Raw genomic sequence first — 21,063 nt, 5'->3', positions numbered from 1 at the left:
GCACAGACAAAAATCAGTGATATTTTTTGCACACACATCCAGACACACACAAGCATAATCCATAGCAATACTAGTTTTGTAGTTATTTCAGGAAATAACAATATATTGTGCAACACTGGTACTGCCACACTAAATCAGTGACTGTTGTTTATGAGTTGTCAAACAGCAGCAGAGGTAAGTCACTTATTTCCCTCATTGAGGAGTAATGCATACTCGTCACTGTCCCTGATTTCACACACCTTCCCTGATTTTGTTTATACTTCTGCTTTCTCCTTCGTAAAAAGTTTCATTTGCTGGTAAATCATTCAGGATTACAAACAGTCACAAACCAGACATTTGAGTTTTATACTTATTGTCCAAACATACATGTTGATGCAAAAGGTGTTATTCTATTAAATTTTTAAGCAAATTAGAGTAATGTTTAAAATCTAGTCCTGATTCTGAGCCTTTATACTATTATTTTTGGGATTGCACTGAATTGTTAACCAAAGGAATTGATAGATGTCCTTCATGGATGCATCTGCAGTCATAACAACTGGGTTGTCCTGTCGTCAGGCAGCCCTTCAGTCGGCCGGATTCCAAAGTCCGAGTCCGGCTTCGGCTGATGTCGCACTTCACCCGACGTCATCTCTGTTGGTCTTCGGGTATAAAGGCATCAGCCGACGCCATTTTCCTCAGTCTTTCTTGCCGCGTGGCGCCCGAAGCAGAAGCTGTTCGCAAGTGCCGGTCGGTCGGATCCAGAGATTACTTCTACCGAATACTACTTCGAAGACTTCTAAAGCTAAGTACCACGTTGGGGACTCTTTCTTGCCTCAGCCGATGTCAGAAAAAGTTAATAATTGTTTAACCTGTGGGAAACAAATACCTCATAAAGATTTACACTCTTATTGTCTGCCTTGTTTAGGCCCAGCCCACGACGTAGCAGCCTGTTCGGCCTGTGCTTCTTTCAACCGACGAACGCTTAGGCGTCGGTCGGAGTTTGCTGAACAGTTTTTCGGTTCTGATTTTGCGTACATTATGCCGCCGGATCCTCCGACTACCCAATCTGCCAAAAAACGCAAAGATAAAGACCGACACTCGCGGTCCGTGGTTTCGGCCGAAACCATGGTTAAGCAAACATGAGTGTCTCGGTTTCGGCCGAAACCGAGAAAACTGATCAAAGTACAGCTGAATCTATCTCTACAACTGAGGCCCCTGCTACCATTCTTGAATCGGCCTCAGAAATTTTACCCACTACGGTGGTTGCCACTGACTTATCAGACACCATTCCCTTGGATGTCTCTACTCCAGCACGTGGTGCTGCTAGGCCTCCAGCAGCCATGTCCATTAAGGCCTTCGCCAGGGCTAAAGCAGCCAAGACTACTAAATCAGTGCCTGTTAAACCCCCTACAACCAGGCCCTCCTCTAGTTCTCAAATGCTTACTCTGGCAGAAGATTTAATTTCATTAATTAGAGGATCTCAATCTCACCCAGACAGGGCCTCTCAGCCCCCAGAGAAGAGACCTAGGGCAGAGCCCCCTGAGCCAGTGTCATCTGATGATTCTGCCGATGAATCAGACATAACTGACCAGCCAGAGGCTCCTTTCTCCAATTTTGAAGACTCTGATGCTGAAGAATCCATTCCAGCTGCTTCCCCACCAGAAGAATTTTCCTTTGGGAAACCTTACATGCCATGCGAGAGCAGTTCCAATGGCAGCAACAGGATTTTTCAGACTCCAGAAAAGACTTAGGACCTTTCTGCACCTTCCACAACACAGGCCCTTAGCTATACCTCCTGTTCTCTCTGTGGTGGATGATGCTTTCAATGATGTCTGCTCCGCACCAGACTCTTTACCTCCAGCCCCTGCCAAACCAGACAGATTTTACAGGGTGCCAGACACTCATCACCACCTTTACAAGGCCCCACTTGCAGACCCCGAAACTATATCCCAGAGTCCCAAGGCAGTAGCCGCGACCATAGCTAAAAACCCTATTCCTTCTGAAAGGGAAGCAAGGTCATTAGACAGATGGGGCAAAAAGGTCTACACTTCAGCTACTCTCTCAGCTAGAGCTCTAAACTGTCAGTTTCACATGATACAATACCAAGAGTTTATGCTTGATCAGTTAACTAAAAAGCTAACCACTGATGAATCTCTTGATAAGAAATATATATTAGAAATGGTAAATAACATACAACAGGTTAGTAACCATTCCTTAAAATGTGGCTATGATGCACTGGAGGCTTCATTTAGATCAGCCATGACTGGCACAGTGATAAGAAGGCATGCATGGCTAAAGGAGCAAGCTTTACCGGATCATGTTAAAGCAAAGTTACTAGATGCTCCTATGGATAAGACAAGTTTGTTTGGTACACCTGCCCAGCAGGTTATGAAGAAAATGGAAGAAAAGGCAAAATCTGTTCAAACGGTTAAAGATTTCTTGCAGGTTCAACCCCAAGGTTTAGCAGGAACTGGCCTGCCAAAAATTGGTCCTTTCCTGACTCCACAAGATCTCAAAGGGGCAGGAACAGACGTTCCAGAGGCAGAAACCAATCCAGAGGAGGTGCCTACAGAGGACGACAGTGGCAAGGTAACAACAGAGGCACAGACACAACCACTGCCACTACATCAACACAACCACAGTGACTTAATCCTAAATCCGCCTACCAGGGAACAAATAGCAGCTCCTCTAGGCGGAAAGTTAACCTTATTTTCAAAGAACTGGCACTATATAACAAAAGACAAGTGGATTTTACAAACCATAGATCAAGGATACCGGTTCCACTTCCACACTTTACCAATCAAAAGAGGAATGCCAAATCTACCTCCAAATCAAAAAACAGAGGCTCTACAACAGATAATGCAGTTAGCAAACATGAGAGCTGTGGAAAGAGTGCCAACAGCAGAGCAAGGAAAGGGGTTCTACTCCAGACTATTCCTAGTTCCAAGAAAGGAAAAAGTTGGAGACCAATTCTCGACCTGTCCGCCTTAAATACATACATCATTGTCCCAAAATTCAAAATGCTGACCCTACAGCAACTTCTTTCCATGCTGGGCAAGGAGTGTTGGCTGGTAACTCTAGATCTCAAGGAGGCATACCTGCACGTCCCCATTCGACCAATCTGCAGAAGATACCTCAGATTTCTTGCAGGATCAGAGCACTATCAATTCTCAGCATTGCCCTTTGGCTTATCTACTGCCCAGAGTATTCACAAAATGCCTGGCATCAGTAATCGCCCATTGCAGACTACAGGGAATTCAAATTTACCCATACCTGGACGACTGCCTGCTACAAGGGGACAACAAAAGCAAGCTGACAACAGATTTACAAAGGGTCATTTACTTGCTACAAGCACTGGGATACACAGTCAATCTACAAAAGTCAAGGCTGATACCATCCCAAACAAGGACATTCTTGGGCGCGGAATTGGACACAGTAAAACAAATGGCATTCCTAACTGCAGAAAAACAAAAAGAACTCCCTCTTTACTTCTTGGCACTAACAAAGCTGAACAAGTTAACAGCAAGAAAAGTACTTCAGGCCTTGGGCTTCATGGCATCATGCATAATCTTGGTCCCACTTGCCAGACTACATATGAGGAAACTACAGTGGTACCTAAAGAATTTATGGTCCCAACACAGACACAGCCTAGAAACAGAAATCCCACTAATTCCATGCTTAAAACAGGAGTTCCTATGGTGGGCTCAGGCATGCCAGACAAACCCAGGCCTACCCTTTCGCAGATGTCAAGCAAGCCAGACCATCACAACAGACGCTTCAGACCTAGGATGGGGGGCCCACATGCTGGACAAATGCGTGCAAGGATTGTGGACACAGGATCAACTTCACCTGCACATCAACCTAAAAGAAATGCTGGCAGTAAAACTGGCAATCCAAAGGTTCAGACCATTTCTCAAAGAGGGCCAGTTGATGATAAGGACAGACAACACCAGTCATGTGGTACATCAACAAGCAGGGAGGCACTCATTCATACCCCCTATGCAGAATGACTTTGGAGCTGTGGAACCTGGCACTCAGCTACAACATCCAGTTACAGGCAATATTTGTACCGGGAAAAGAAAATACTCTAGCAGACATATTAAGCAGAACCACATCGGATGCCCACGAATGGAAACTGCACCCGGACATCTTCAAGACCATCTCAAAGAAATGGGGAATGCCTCAGATAGATCTATTCGCATCACCTCTCAATCACCAGCTCAAAATATTCTGCACAAGGACATTCCACCCACTGGCATGGAAAGTGGATTCGCTCTCCTTCAGCTGGAAAGGCCTGACAGCATATGCATTCCCACCTCTTCCCTTGATACACAAAGTATTACTAAAAATCAAGGAAGAACGTCCAAGGATAATCCTGATAGCTCCAAACTGGCCAAGACAACACTGGTACCCACTGCTGAGGAGCATGTCTCAGAACAATATGTGGCCAATACTCCTGATGCCTTTGATGTTAACTCAGAACAACTACAGCATCATACATCCAAACCTAAAAACGTTGCAACTGACTGCATGGAACATCACATAGCAACAGCTAACCCAGAACTTTCCCAAAGAGTTAAAGACATTATTCTTGAAGCACGCAGACCTTCAACAAGAAGGAACTATGCTGGAAAATGGAAAAGGTTTGTCATTTGGAGTACTGAAAGAGGAAAAGATGTGTCAAACATAGATATGCCTAACATTCTGGAGTATCTGGCTGAACTTCTTCATTCAGGCCTGTCCTACTCCTCCATCAAGATACATGCATCAGCTATTTCAGCAGAATACAGCTTTGATCCACCTGTTTTTTCGCACCCTTTGCTCAGGCAGTTCCTCAGAGGAATCAAGAATGTAAAACCTCCAAGGAAACCACCTTTACCAGCTTGGGACTTAAACTTTGTGCTAGAAAAGTTGACACTATCACCCTTTGAACCAGCAGCAACAGCAGACCTACAACACCTGTCATGGAAAACTGCTTTCCTACTGGCAATTACTTCAGCAAGGAGGGTTTCAGAACTACAGGCCTTAATGGCAGTGCAACCCTTCCTAATCTTCCACCAAGATAGAGTGTCCATGAGGACTAATCCTACATTTATGCCTAAGGTGGTATCCAGAGTGTCTTTAAACCAGGCAATCCACCTACCTACCTTCTTTCCCAACCCACAAAACAGAGGGAAAGAATACTGCATACCTTGGATGTACATAGACAGCTACGCTACTACTTGGACAGAACAAAAAATAGCAGAAAGACTGACCAACTTTTTGTAGCCTATGCAACAGGAAGGGAAGGAAAAGCTATTTCCAAACAGACAATCTCCAAATGGATAGGAAATTGCATACGATTCTGTTACTCCTTCCATGGAAAACCAATTCCACAGAACATAAGACCTCATTCTACAAGGGCAACAGTCACTACCACAGCCTTCTTACGAGGAGTGGCAACCAAAGACATTATTGAGGTGGCTACTTGGACCTCCGTGCATACATTTGCCAAGCATTATAATTTACCTCTATATTCCAGATCCCGAGCAGGGTTTGCCACTGCTGTACTGCAAGGGATCCTAAACACACCATAATCTAGTTTTATCCTCCTCCCCTAGTTGGCTATGGTATTCTACCCAGTTGTTATGACTGCAGATGCATCCATGAAGGACATAGTACAGTTTTGTACCTACCATAAATGTAGATGTCCGAACTGGATAGCATCTGCAGTCAGGATTACCCTCCCTCCTTCCCCTCTGTGGTACTCCCAGGGTATTTTACCCTCCTAATAGCTAGCTGGTGGGGGGGAGTCTTTTATGGTGTATTTGTTTGTATATATGTACATACATGCTTATTTTTCTGTTTACCTCTATCTTTTTGGAAACATTGGCATCTATCCAAATTTTAGCCTCCAAGAGGGCTACTGGCATCTGGGGCAAGAAACACTGAGGAAAATGGCGTCGGCTGATGCCTTTATACCCGAAGACCAACAGAGATGACGTCGGGTGAAGTGCGACATCAGCCGAAGCCGGACCCGGACTTTGGAATCCGGCCGACTGAAGGGCTGCCTGACGACAGGACAACCCAGTTGTTATGACTGCAGATGCTATCCAGTTCGGACATCTACATTTATGGTAGGTACAAAACTGTACTTTATAGTATATGGTCTTCTGTTTGTATTTATAAAACTCCCTGAAAGAGAAAACCATCTCTGAAGATCAGAAGTATCAGCTCTTCTTAAAATTCAAAATTTGCACTGTCATAAGTCACACTAGGCTGCTGATCTCTCTAGTGCTTACCATGTTCATGTTTATTATCAACTTCATCCTAACAGGGTCATATCACAGCCCTGTTCAGGTTAAAGAGCATAATTAGTAAATTAATACATTTTTTCTTCCTTATTTTTTCCCAACCAGTAGCAGTTTTTGTGGGGCCCCCACACAGTCAAAGATGATTAAGGCTTGCAGCCACGGGTATAGCATGGACCTAAAGCTGGCTATGTAGTTAGTTTTAGTGGAGAACATGTCCAACAGCAGGATGTAACTAAGCCAGTGGCACTATGTCCGTGGTAAAATATTTAACGGAACTCTGATGCTGGTTACTTGACAAAACACTCTTACTACAACCAGAAATATCTTTGAATTTTAAAGGCGATATAAATAAGAGTTATTATCCATGTGGTTTATAAAGTATACAAGAATGCTTCTAGCTTTTGTTGGTTTGACAGGCATGTTACAAAATATCAGGATAAGATAACTTGCTGTGGTTGGGGCCCCCAGCGACCGCAGGGTTCGCTGGTGCCTAAAGCCAGCTGTGGGTCTAGGCAAGAAAGAGAGCAGAATTACAGTTAGGAGATTAAAAAAAAATACACTAATTACTGAGGCAGGTGGGCTGGTGAACCCTACAATCCAAAGGCTGGTCAAGGATGGTGGTGGGTGCAGTATATGTAGTAGTTCCCAGGGTCTTAGAGATGCAGCATAATACAGTGCAGAGGGTAGATGCCCAGGCTGTAGTCAGGGAGCTTGTACTGGTCTGTTCAAATTTTATGGTACAATCAAGACACAAAATTCCCAAAATGGCGAGGGTACACCACCAGAGATGCTACAGAGGGGGCTCAATAAGGATCGAGGGAGAGAAAGTCTGAAAAAAATGGATATGTGGCAATGCAAAGTAATACTGCACTATTAAGTACTATGGGAGCAAAACTACAGTAGGAGAATGCTTTACACTTTACTATGGTGTCTCTGGCAAACGTCTAGATCATGTAAGGCATATTGACCCTGTCGTATCCTAGTGCGGAGCTCTAAGACCGACTATATATATATATATATATATATATATATAGATATAGATATATGTGTGTGTGTGTTTATAGCGTGTCTTTCTCTCTCTCTCTCTCTCTCTCTCTATATATATATATATATATACAATGGATATAGAAAGTGGACACACAAATATATTTATAATATATAATATTGATATAGAAAGTGTACACACCCCTATTAAAATGCCAGGTTTTTGTGATATAAAAAAATGAGACCACTATAAATCATTTCAAAACTTTTCCCACCTTTAATAAAACCTATAACCTGTACAATTCAATTGAAAAACAAACAAATCTGTTAGGGGAAAAAATATAAAAAGTAAAAAACATACAATAAGCTGGTTGCATAAGTGTGAACACCCTTAAACTAATACTTTGTTGCAGCACCTTTTGATTTAATTACAGCATTCAGTCTTCTTGGGTAGGAGTTTGTCAGCATGACACATCTTGACTTGGTAATATTTGCCCACTCTTTCTTGCAAAAGCGCTTCAAATCTGTCAGATTGCGAGGGCATCTTTTGTGCACAGCCCTCTTCAGGTCACCCCACAGATTTTCTATTGTATTTAGGTCTGGGCTCTGGCTGGGCCATTCCAGATTCTGGTGAAGCCATTCTTTTGTTGATTCGAATGTATGCTGGGTTCATTGTTGTGTTGAAAGGTAAAATTCCTCTTCATCTTTCTAGCAGACGCCTGAAGGTTTTGGACCAAAAGTGACTGGTATTTGGAGCTGTTCTTAATTCCCTCCACCTTGACTAAGCCCCATTTCCAGCTGAAGAAAAGCAACCCCAAAGCATGATACTGCCACCGCCATGCTTCACCATGAGGATGTTGTTCTTTTGGTGATGCGAAGTGTTGTTTTTGTGCCAAACGTACCTTTTGGAATCGTGGCCAAAAAGTTCAACCTTGGTCTCATCAGACCATAACACATTTTCCCACATGCTTTTGGGAGACTTGATGTATTGTTATGCAAATTTTAGCTGGGCCTGGATGTTTTTCTGTGGAAGAAAAAACTTCCGTCTTGCAACCCTGCCCCATAGTCGAGACATACATGGAGTATACGGGAGATTGTTTTCACACACAGTACACAACCAGTACTTGCCAGAAATTCCTGCAGCTCCTTCAATGGTGCTGTAGTTCTCTTGGCAGCCTACTTGACTTGTTTTCATCTTGTCTTTTCATCAATTTTGGAGGGAAGTCCAGTTCTTTGCAACGTCACTGTTGCCCCATATTTTCCCCACTTTTTGATGACTGTCTTCACTGTGTTCCATGGTATATCCAATGCTGTGGACATTTTTTTGTACACTTCTCATGACTGATAACTTTCAACAATGCAATCCCTTTGATTCTTTGTAAGCTCTCTGCGAACCATGGCTTTTACTGTAGCAGGCAACTGAGTAAATGTCAGGAAAATCCTATTAGGCCAGCTGAACTTTATTTGGGGTTAATCTGTTTAATTGATGACAGGTGTGTACCCAAGAAGACTGAATGCTTTAACTCAAAAGGTGCTTCAACAAAGTATTAGTTTGAGTGTGCACAGTTATGCAACCAGCTTATTGTACATTATTTTATTTTTTTTATATTTTTTCCTCTAACAGATGTGTTTTTCAGTTGAATTGTACAGGTTGTAGGTCACATTAAAGGTGGGAAGCATTTTGAAATGATTTATTGTGGTCTCTTTTTATATATCACAAAAACCTGGCATTTTAACAGGGATGTGTAAACCTTTTATATCCACTGTATATATGTGTGTGGGTATTTGCGTGTTTGTATCTCTCTCTCTCTCTCATATATATATATATATATATATATATATATATATATATATATATATACCACATTGAACAGTTGAATTTTTGAGCGCTTTCATTCCTTTATTAGTTAGTGGCCTGTTTTGCCTTTTTTTTAACAGTTAAGAAGAAGCAACTGCTTCCCTTTTTTTACTGTGTACTGATTAATGGAAATAGTTTCGCAAAAGTTAAATATGAAAATGTTTTACATACATAGTTACTTTAAAATGATTCATTTGTTTAGAATATACTCATGGAGTGGTTGTGTGTGCGCATGTGCTTATGCATGTACACACACACATATGTATATTTTATATATATATATATATATATATATATATATATATATATATTATATGTGTGTGTGTGTGTGTGTGCAGATACACACATGAATGCCTAACATGTCATGTATGTGTACATTTTAGTTAGCCCTTTTATGCAGTCTGCCCTTTGTATAATTTGTATAATTCATAGTAGCAAGTGTTATGTTGCATGATTTGTAGTAACATGATTGTGTAGCACTGCAGACTAACATAGTTTTGTTTTTTCAGTCTTTCCTTCTTTGCTTGATAGTACACTTTGTCCTCCCATACTGTGACATGGCTTCAGCACCATACTTTATGGTCTGTCTGCATATGTAGGTCATGTTTTTCACTGATTCAGTTTGATTTGTTTTAGAGTTCATCTTTCAAAGATGGCTTTCATGATATCTTTAAAAATGTCTCCAAATAGAGCTGCTCAATTGATATTTTGTTATAGCTTCTGATTAGAATTTTTAGTATTTCCTTCACCATCTCACACAGTGTATTGCTATTAGTGACGTTGCTTCATTCTCTAATCTAACCTTCTCCATCTTCTGTTTCTTACCGTTTACATTTCAGAAACCATGATTGCCTGGCTTCTGACCACTTTTTGTAATCAAGTCTGACTTGACCCATACATGTTATGCTGATTGAGATAGTTTGTATATAAAATAGTGTAATATTTAATTTGCAGGGAAAAAAACGATGGGATGTTGTTCATTTGTTACTGAGATGGGAAATGGATGAATTGAGCTACTTGGTGCTTTTTACTTAGCTAAAGAAAGTTATTGTGGGGGATATATATATATATATATATATATATATATATATATATATATATATATAATTTTTTAAACAAGAAACACCTTTACTAAATTATCACGTATGACATAGGCAATCTTACATTTATATAAATGAAAATAAACCATACCAACACAGTTTCATTTGCAAACACTATACTGTACAAACCATGGTGATACAATTCTATCTGCAAACATTATGCATCACTTATAATATATCCAGTCATCGTCAGTCAGACATTACATAGCTCATTCAAATCCTGCCTTCTTTTAAAGCTCGTTCCTCCTATGCATGTATTGATCCCACAATTCCCATGTTCCTATGTAATTTGCTCCAACCCTTTTCTAAAGATCCCAATTCCAGTTGTTTTATCTTTGTTACTATCTTTGCTACTTCTAGTAAAGTTGGTGTAGACTTTGATTTCCATTTTCTAGTAATTGCTTTTTTGAAAGACATCATAATTAGACACAGCAAGGCCTTACTGTGTTTAGGCAATTACTAGAATCGTAGCTCAACAAATCATTTCCTTAGTTACACCAATTTGTTCACCCAGCATCTTCAACAGAGTAGTCTGCAGGGGATCTTTAAAGTCTCCCAACTCATTACACTCACAGAAAATATGTTCCTAATTACCTCTTTCTTCTCTATCATACCTCCAACATTTGCTGTCTACCTGAGGAAAAATTCTTTGGAGTGTACTTTGGGTATAAAACACCTATGTGAACACTTGCAAGCAAAGATTCTAAATCTCCTAGACCTTATTTCATATTTGGGAAACGTATATGTATATATCCCCCCCCCCAATTTTGAATTGTTTATCCAGTCTCTCTTCTTAATCCTTTCTAACCTCATCTTGACTGATCCTTATAGTTGTCATGCATTATTTTGTATGCTGTACTAATTCCTTTCTTAATGGCAACTTCTTTTCTAGATTCTACTAAAAACTCTGCCAGTGCTGGTCTTTCATTTAGGACTCCCTATTTATTTCTCTTTGCCTATACTCTGACATCAATCCTTGATAGGGAATGCAATCTCTAACCTGCAGTCCAAATAAGTTTTTGGTGTCTTCCCATTCTGTTACCTTTCCCTTTCTAGTTATTTGCTCCCTATACTTTGGCTCCTTTGCCAGTGTTCTCAAACAAATTCTGTCTCCCTCTTGCCTAGTATCTATATCCCTATCAGCAGACTCTCCTTTCTCCATTTCCATGCTGGCTTAGTTCTTAGAATGCTTTCTGCTACTTTATTAATATAATATTCTGTATAAGTATTGTTATTTTCCGTAAAGGCCTCTATCCAAAATCCCAGTCTCTCCTTGTTTCTGGAGCTTCCCCCGTTTCATCATCATCTCTTTCCACTTTGAATTATAGTTTTCTGCTTGTGCTATGTATAGGAGCCTTAACTGTGCTACTTTGAAATACCATTTCAAATCAGCCTCTTCTTCCTCTAATCCCATTCTGCCTTGTTCTATTGGAAGTATAATCTAATCCCACTTGACCCTTGCTGTCTTCCTCTCCCAGATAAAATCCTTCTGCTCTAAATCCTTCTGTCCACAACTCTCAGTTTGATAGAAATATGCCTGGCTAGTGCATAAGACTAAAGGGACTAACAACATTTTAACTGCTTGTATCTTACTATCGATATCCATACAACAGAGCTTTCATTTTCTCAGTTTTTATATTATCTTTTGTTTAGTCTCTTCCCACCTATCCTGCACTGCCACACCAGAATCATTTTTAATCCATACTCCCTAAAAACGTTATTTTATTATGTCCCAGTAATTATGGATATTGCTGAACCAATTTGTGAGAGGGTACACAATTTACCGCTATTGCCTTTGTTTTAGCTTCATTAATTTTGTATCCCAAAAAGATTTGAAACTGTTTCAATATGTTCCACAACACTGTAATGTCTCTTTCTGGTTTTGTCAGGTATAGAATAGTATGTCCTTGAGTTTCTGAATCCCTTATTTTCTCTGCCAGTGGTTCTAAACGTAATGCATATAAACCAGAGAGAGGACACCCCTGCCTGGTTCCTCTGCTCAAGCAGAAATTATCCGAGAGGACCCCCACCCACTTTAATTTTTGCCTCCGATCCCTATATATCCTCCTAATCAACCTTATAATTTTATCAAGGAATGCAAATGCTTCCATTGCTCTGCTCATAAAGTCCTATCATACACTGTCAAATGCTTTCTCTGCATCAAGACCCTCCAACAACAGTGGTATTTTCTTATATTCTGCATCCCTCTGGATCATCAGTGTTCTGTTAATGTCATATGTTTGCCTCCCCTCCATAAAAGCCACAATGATCCATATCTGTCAATTTTGACATCACTTTTGCCATTCTTTTTAGCTATTATAGATCTGAACACTTTATAATCATGGTTTAGTGTTGAAATGGGCCTGTATGAAGGTGGATCTGATGGATCTTTACCCTCTTTAAGTATTACAACTACCACCGCTTTCTTCTAGTATGTTGGTACTTCTCCTTCTTTTAAAATACTTTTAAACGAAACCTTCCAGATCTTGATCAGTTTTTTTTTCCCTCCTAGCTTCCAAACCTCCACAGGAATACCATTTATTCACGGGGGCTTTCCTGTAGATTGGTTATACATCACCATTTTTGTCTTATCTCCTCCTATCGTAACTGTTGGTCATTAAGCATCCGATACCTCTAATCTTGGCATATTTTATTCTTCCATAAACATTTCCATTTGTACTTTTTCTTGATTTCCATATTTATCTGCTTTGTGCAGACTTTCATAGAATTTACAAAATATTTCTAATCCTTCTACAGGATCCCTTATCTTCCTTGTAGGCTCCCTCAGCTTGGTAACAGCCGTTTCTACTTTCTGTTGCCTGAGTCATAAAGGTTTTGTGCTCTAGAGTTATTATCAAGTAACAGTTGCTTAACAGCAGTCTTTCTTAAACTCATGCATATTATTGAGGGTAATCCCTTATTTTGTGTTTATCATTCTGCAGTTGCTCCTGTGTATGCTCTGTGAGATCCCCGTGTTTTGCAATAATCCAACATTTGTCAGTCCCTCTAAATAATAATTACTTCTTAACCATATCTCACTTTCTTTTATTTTCACCCTATTTTTAAACTCCACTTCAATTTTATCCCATCCCCTAGCTAAGAAATTTTTGTTTTCTCTAATAGCTCCTGAATAATTTCCACTACCAATACCTTCAATTCTTCTCTCTTCAACAGATTGGTGGGAAAGCACCAGTATCTCATTTTTATTTCATTACTCTGTGTTTTTATTTTAGTTAGTATTGACGCATGATGTGAAATAGTTATTGGGTGCATATCAAGACCTTCAATTAAATGCACATGTTCCTGTGAAATGCAAATTCTGTCTAGCCTAGTCGAGTTTTTATGTCTTGGGGAATAATATGTAAATTCACTGAACTTACATCTTCTGTACCAAACAGTTTCATAAATTTCTCTACCCTCCTTTGTTATATATTCCCTTCTGGGCCCCCCAGACACATCTTCACTTTTGCAAATCAAGTTCCAGTCCTCACCAATAAATAATATTCCTTCCTGAAAGCTGATTATTTTTCTCAGAATTTCCATAAGCTCAATTGTAGCAGTTTTTTTGTGGGATATAAATATGGTTTACTATCATAAAGTCGAAGGCAAAATAATTTTTAATGAAAAGACCAAAATACAATCTTGGAAACAAAAATGTTTACCCTAATGTCAAATGTCAGAAACAATTGACATTTGACATACCAGATTTCCTGTTTTGAAAGTCCATGTGCCCTTTAATGTTTTTTGCAGAGGGGCAAGCCCCCCACACTTCCCCTGCAAATTATATATACCAAATCCAAGATCACACTACAGTGAGGAGAAGGGTAAATTCTCTGATCCTCACTGTACTGCGATCTCCATTCACAATGCCAAACTCATTATAATGAATCATGCTTTACTTTCGTTATTATGAGTTCGTAGTATTCCAGGTGCAACTTCGAAACTCTACTTTTATTTAACTGAGATTTGATCAACTGCATTTCCAGCTTACAAAAGTAAACCTATAAATATATGCCATTGTAAGAAGCCTTCCTTGCCAGTACCCCCTTAGTACTATAAACCTATTATTGTCTTTTTTATCTTCTTCTATCACTGTTAAAGCTCCTCTTGTAATTAATATAAGTACTCTTGTCTTCCTTTGCCCCAGTTATTCCACTGAACAGCCATCCTGAAAACCTTTCTTTATCAAATTCACATGTTCAGTTCTTTCCAAGTATGTCTGCTGTAACATAGCTGTTTGTACTCTCATTAGTCACTACTCTTACTTTTTTTGTATTTATCTGTGAGCCCATTAATATTTAAAGATATTACAGAAGGCATCATATTCTTGAAAAATTATTATTCCCACCTTTTATGTATAACAGCTTTTTTGTTAAATGTCTAGTTCCAGCTTTTATGTTATATGCATGTACTGTTTGGCAGGTTTGTATTTTATACATTTGTTTCTTCTCATCTTCATTTGAGCCAATATCACATCTTACAGAACGTTTTGTTTTATTGAAAACTCTCAAACAAAAATACAAACACACCCCAATACCCCCTATGACGCCCGTGCACTGACCCAGCAATCAAGAAGCCTCAGTCCTCACCACTAACACCAGTGAGAGGCGTCCACATTGGGAAGGATAACAAATACACACACAGTAAAGTACAATTTCCCTTAAGAGCACACAGAGATCACAGTCAGTCTGGGGCTGGTTTTCTCCCTTTCTGTCCAGATCCCCAATAAGACTCCCCACTGGCACAGCTGTAGGGTCCAGATCTCAGCCTAGTGGTCAAGCTAAAACTTCCAGCACCCTCTCTGTCCAACCAGTGCTTCCTGTCCCTAACCAAGTAGCTGACACATGCACACATTGAGATATGAGTTGTATACAAACACACAGTCACTCCTGGGGAAGGCTGGCACAGGTTCTCCAGCAATGCTTCTTCTGCCCAGACTATGCGGTAGTACCACTTGCCACCACCAACCACTAATATCAGCTACTTATAGGGCCCTTATCAAAAGGTGTCTAATTCTTACTGTGCAATATTATTATCCAAGTAGTAAGTGTGGCCAGAACTTTTTAAGGCTTATTGGAGTGGCTTGGCCAGTATCACTATATACATACAATGTACTCTAGAGTTTAAATTATCTCTACACAAAACAGCCACAATTGAAAGGTTTAAAAATATTTAATAATAAAGAACACAAGACAATACTTTGTACTACACAGTGCTAGTCAAGAGTTTAGAGATCCCAGGAAAATGCTTAAAATAATACAGTAGAATAGTTCTGACATCAGTACAGAAAACAGCTAGACTAGACTTCCTATTTCCTATCTATATCTAAGAGCAAACACAGTTCTAAAATAAGCTTACATATAGAGCCAAGGCATTGCTGGTGATGTCATTTCTGAAAACAAATGCAAAATTCTCTGATTCTCTCTCTCTCTCTGTCCTTAAATTGATAACACAGTACCACTGACTCATTTCAGATTACATCATTATTCTCTATTTCCCAGGCTAACAGAAACTCAGAGCGTAACAGCCCTTTTGATCTTGCAGCTGGTCAGGAAGCCAGAGCAATAAAACACATTATACGTGTAAATTCTAGCCATTAACTCTGGTCTCAAAACGATAGGAAGAATTCCTTCATTCAGACATCTCGGGTCCAAGTTTTTACATCAAACAATTATGCAATGCTTGACTTATCAGCTTTCCTGCAGCAGAGTGCAATGTGGTTACATTTTTGAAGTTCAACATTTAACACCATTTTCTTCCATTTAAGAGAACAAGCCTGTGGCTTATATTAATATTTACAAATAACAGAATTATCTGCAAGATTCTATCTGGCTAGGCTGGCAGTCTTCACACATCTTCACACCCCCTAAAACCTATTAATTTAATAATAGCATACAAAACTATGTACATAATTCAAATATTGAAGTTTTACCTTCCTGATAGGAACTAATGTTCCAAACTGACAACCACACATACAGACTTGAGATAACCTAAATGAAAGTTTATCCATGCTAAGATACATGGTGCAGCTTGTGGTTCTGTTAAGTGCTATCTGGCATTGTCTTATCTTTGTAGCTCTCTCAGCTGAAAGAAACACTTGAATGCTTTCAAAAAATGTTTTATCCAAGTCATTTGTCTTTATCAGATTGTCTGCTAGCAACATGAGAAGCAGACACAGAACTGTTTACTAGAAAAAAAGCCTTATAATGTTTGGTATTCTTTTTCATTTACTTGTTTTCTGTTGAGACTTGTTACTAGATTAAGCTAATGTCCTTAACCCAGTCATCTCCCTATGCAAGAATGAGAAAAAGCACACTATTTTTTTATTTTGTCATGCTCTTTTAATCAGATCTTTTTTTTTTTTTTTTTTTAATATTTCAGTGCCTACACTTCTTAAAACTAAACAGGGAGAAAGAGCGAAGGGAGGGGGAAAAAAAAGAAAAAAACAGGAGCGCCTATTTATATTCATATCCCCATTACACTTAAACACAACTGAAAAAACTTTACTTTATAACATGCAAACAAAATTGTACACTATTAAAATAGCAGTATTAAGAAAAAAACTTGCTTTACTTGCAGTTAACTTTCTCGCTCCTCTTCCCCTCTCCTGAGTATTTTCCCAAACATTAATGACACAAAGTAGGGCATATGCTGTAGAGTCCCCACAAGTTTAACCAAGTCCATAACAGTCAGATATTTCATGATTTTCTTGTTCTGTCATGTTTCACAAATATAATTATTGCTTTGTAATCCCACATTTGCCAATTTTCAAGTTACTGATTTTATTCTACAAACATTAATGACATGAAGTAGGGCATATGCTTTAGATTCTCCTACGAGTTTAACAAAGTCTAGGAATGTCCAATATTTCCAGATTTTCTTGTTCTATTCCTGTTCATCTCCATCTCCCAAACACTGTCTGTGCTTCATTTACAGCACGCTCTTGATTCTTTTAGTCATCTATTGTGCTTTTTCCCCCCTCAAGCATTTTCCATTGAAAAACTGGAAAAGGTTTCACTGTCGCAGTCACTGTGGTCTTATTTAGTAGAAGAACAAGAAGCAGAATCTTATTGTTTTTCACAATTCACTTTTTGCTGGGCAAACTTTTGTATTCCTTCCTTAGCATGTTCTTCATCAAAAAAATTATTTTGTTCCTCCAGGGAAAAATATTTTGAAGATAGCTGGGTACAACAGTTTGAATCTCACCCTTGCTTCTCGAAATACCCTTATTAATGAAATAAATTTACTCCTCTTCTGCCTGGTGTACAATGAGTAGTCATTCTCCACAAACATCTGCTGTCACCCACTTTTATTACTTTTTCCTTTTGCTACAGTTTTATCAGAATCAACTCCTTCTGGTCAGATTGCATCTTTACTATTAAAGGTCTAGGTTGTTTTCTCATAACCAAGTTTGGAGCATGCATACAATGTGCCCTTTCAATTAACAGTTCCTGATGTGGCATACCAGTCCAGTTACTTATTTGTGCTTTCATAAAATTAGCACAGTGTGTTCCATCCAGCTTCTCGGGTACAGCAGAAAATGGTTTTCCATATGTGCTCTGTTCTCTAATTCTGTTTTTGAAGCATCTCTTCTAGTGCAGTTTTATCACCATATCTCAATATCTGTTTTGGGGGAAGTATATTGAATATTTATTGATTTATCGTAGTTCTTCTGCTCTGTTTCCAGCAGTATTTTTGTATGGATGCTTCTAGTATGTCCTGTATACATACATTCTTCTTGTCAGAATTTAATGAGTGGAAGTGTTGTTAATAAGTAGAAAAATGAAGGTTTAAAAATTGCTCCTGCATGAACTAAGTCTGTTTTGTTTAGATTAAAGATGACCATCATCAGTGTTCTTTGGGTAGCTTTAATCTCCCACTCAGTCATTTGCTGGAAGCTGAAAATCTGACCATCACTGACCGATTCTTGCTCAGGAATTCTGGACCAAACAGCACTATCAAGATGAAACTAGCCCTAAGGGTATGTAAAAATCATGAATTAATTTTATTGCATGTATCTGTATACTGCATAAACAAATACAGTCTGCTTAAGTAAAGCCTGCCATCAAGTTACCCATGGTATATAGAAATAGTATTTTTATGTGTTATGCCAGTCTTTCATGAATGCATTTTTCTAATGTGTTTCTTTCATTAGTGTACTGACATGGAGTTATAAGCAGTATGAAGTATTTTTTTCCTAATTTATTTCTTTAATGGGTATACTAAAATTGAATTGTAAGCCATATAAAGTAAAAAAAAAACAAAAAACTTTTATGGTCTTAAATTCTGAACCTTTTTATTCAGAGTGTTGTATAAATTTCATCTTCCTCTAAAACTTGTATAACATTGCTACATACCCTTTCATCTTTTGTGATTTTCAAGCCAGTCAAAGCAGCCTTTACAGCAGGGATGTGTTTGCTTTAAATTTAGAAAAGAAACACTTTGCACTGATATGCTTTCTTTGTAGAGAGGATGTAGACGTTATTATGAAAAGAAACAATTTACACAGATATGCAGTCTTTGTTCAGAAATATGCAAATATTGATTGATTAATTTTAGTCTCCAAACGTCTCCTCTGTTGCACAATTGAAGCAATGTCACAGTGCACAAAGAGCACTAACAGAAACTTTTAATCAGGCAACTCGGCTGTGGGAACATTGGCTCTAGGTGATGGTCACTGTTGCTGTAACACCCTGACTCCATATACAAAATGGGGAAAAAGGGGGTTGATACCGATGGCAATTTTTGATTGCTGCTACATTGATTTACACACCTGTCAATGCATTTACACCTGCTGCCAAAGAGTCAGCAGGTGTAAATGCATCACCTAGAGCCAATGTTCCCACATAAATGAAAAATATTTTGGTTTAGAGAAGTCATTTGCTATTAATGTAAAATATTCATTAACTCTGTAATTATTCACTTAATCCATTTCATGTTCATGGGGAAGTAGATATTGTCCCAGCATTTATTAGATGCAACGTAGTGAAACTTTTCCAGAGCATGATGTCAACCTGTCACATGATGTGCGTGTACATGTATCTGTGCACAAACACAAACACACACATAAACAATGTCAGCTTGGAGGAGCACCAATTAACCCACAGTATATCTTTTGGATCTGGGATGAAAAACTTAGCTCCCAGTGAAAATTCACACAGACACAAGGAGAGCACGTAAACTCTGCAGAGAAGACAACCCAGTTAAGAGGGGAGCAGTGCTAACCACTGCACTACTTTTATGCCATCCTCATTTTTTCTATTCTTTTAGTAGTTATGCTTCTAAATTAAGTAAACAAAACAATGCAAATTCTCATTTTTATGTTTACTTGCATGCATGTGGAAGCACAGCACATTGTTTCAGCAATGCAGTATACAGAATGTTGAAACTTCTGCATGATCTGTTTAGGAGGTCAGAGCAGTAGCAAAGACTTTGAAGTATGTTTCAGAATGAATGGGTGTGCATGAAGTAGCCCTTTTATTTTGTCAGTTCCATTACATATAGAATGACAGCTTTACTGCTTTCCATTAGTGCAATCATCAGTCAAGCTGATTGACATTGCAGTCCCTCACAGTGAGGGAGAAGTGCTTTTTAAAGCAGTTTTATTTTTACATATGCTGACTGATGGTGGCACTGTTTCAGCCTCACACTTTTTCATTCAGTCACGTTACCAGACTACACTATTCTGGTACCCTTAAATTGCTACAACTATAACAAGTAGTGTGTTACAGCTAAATATCACACATAAAGAGCTAAAGCACTTCAGCCCTGTCCACAAGTTGGCATTAATTTCTGAATTTTGATGCTGCACTTCCACCCAGTCAGCATCTGCCAGTTGCACCCCCTAACTTCTCCCACAAGGAGTACAATTAGAACCCAGTTGATACCCTTGTACCTTAGATGTCATTTCACTAAACACCAGTTTTCCACATTCTAATAGTTTACAAACCTTACTGTACTTGTTATAATGGGCTAGTAAATAGCTGTATGAGTTCAGTGCATTTTTGTTGAGTCTCACAGAACATGTCCTGACAAAAATGTTTTTTAGTTTGACAGCCAAGGCTACTTACAAAGTAATGGTGTAGCAATTGGGGCTTATGTTGCCCTCATATATGCAGTCCTTTTGATGGCATATTTCAAGGATATGATGTTATGATCCAATCCATAACTTGTTTTTGGGAGACATACACATGTGGCTGCTGTTCCTTGATGACTGCTGGCTTATCTGAACTTCTGATACAGAATGATTTTGCTGTTTATCTGAATGAAAACAAGTAGGACTTGAATGTTAGTGTGGAACTTGATAGATGTACAATTATAAGCCAACAGTTGCCTGTGTTATAGTTGCTTGTTTTTTCTCTGTCTTTTACATGTGGAAGACATTTGGGAATGTTCATCACCATCTAAGTGATGTTAAATGTAACAGGAAATCAACTGCTATGTACAAACTAAATAAATACCAGGGGGCAACCTTTACTTTTACAAGTATTGACAAGTTCATATCGAAAGGAGCTAACCTTGCATTTATTAAAACATTTACTAAGCTAAAAAGAATGTGAATTATGAGCATGAGGTTGGGGGGGGGGGGGTATCCAGGTTGGAGTGAACATCAGTCAGAAGAGTCCCATTTACAACTATAGTGGCTAATACTGTTTTGTGTTTATCATAGTTATGGTTGTTTATATGCAAAGAAACAATTAGATATATACTATACTGTACTGTACCTTGCACACATCTGCAATGTAGTTTCAGATTTTATTTTTTACATGTTTGTTAAAATGGTCATTTACTTGATAAATATGCTACCATCAATTTAAGTGTATTATTAAGTAATTATGCTATAGTGACT

General features: G+C 38.8%; 1 protein-coding gene across 1 annotated transcript in view; it reads left to right on the top strand.

Moving 5' to 3' along the window:
* Positions 1-21,063, top strand: part of ESYT2 (extended synaptotagmin 2) — an 813,806-nt gene that overhangs the window by 562,542 nt on the left and 230,201 nt on the right. The window contains exon 12 of the mRNA XM_044063428.1: positions 18,046-18,195. Coding sequence (XP_043919363.1) covers positions 18,046-18,195 — 150 coding nt within the window. The remainder of the gene's footprint in view (positions 1-18,045; positions 18,196-21,063) is intronic.

Source organism: Protopterus annectens, chromosome 2.part1, assembly GCF_019279795.1.
Source record: "Protopterus annectens isolate FY-2018-M chromosome 2.part1, PAN1.0, whole genome shotgun sequence".
Classification (NCBI taxonomy): domain Eukaryota; kingdom Metazoa; phylum Chordata; order Ceratodontiformes; family Protopteridae; genus Protopterus; species Protopterus annectens.
The sequence above is the reverse complement of the archived record's forward strand: the minus strand, read 5'-3'. Positions and strand labels throughout refer to the sequence as shown.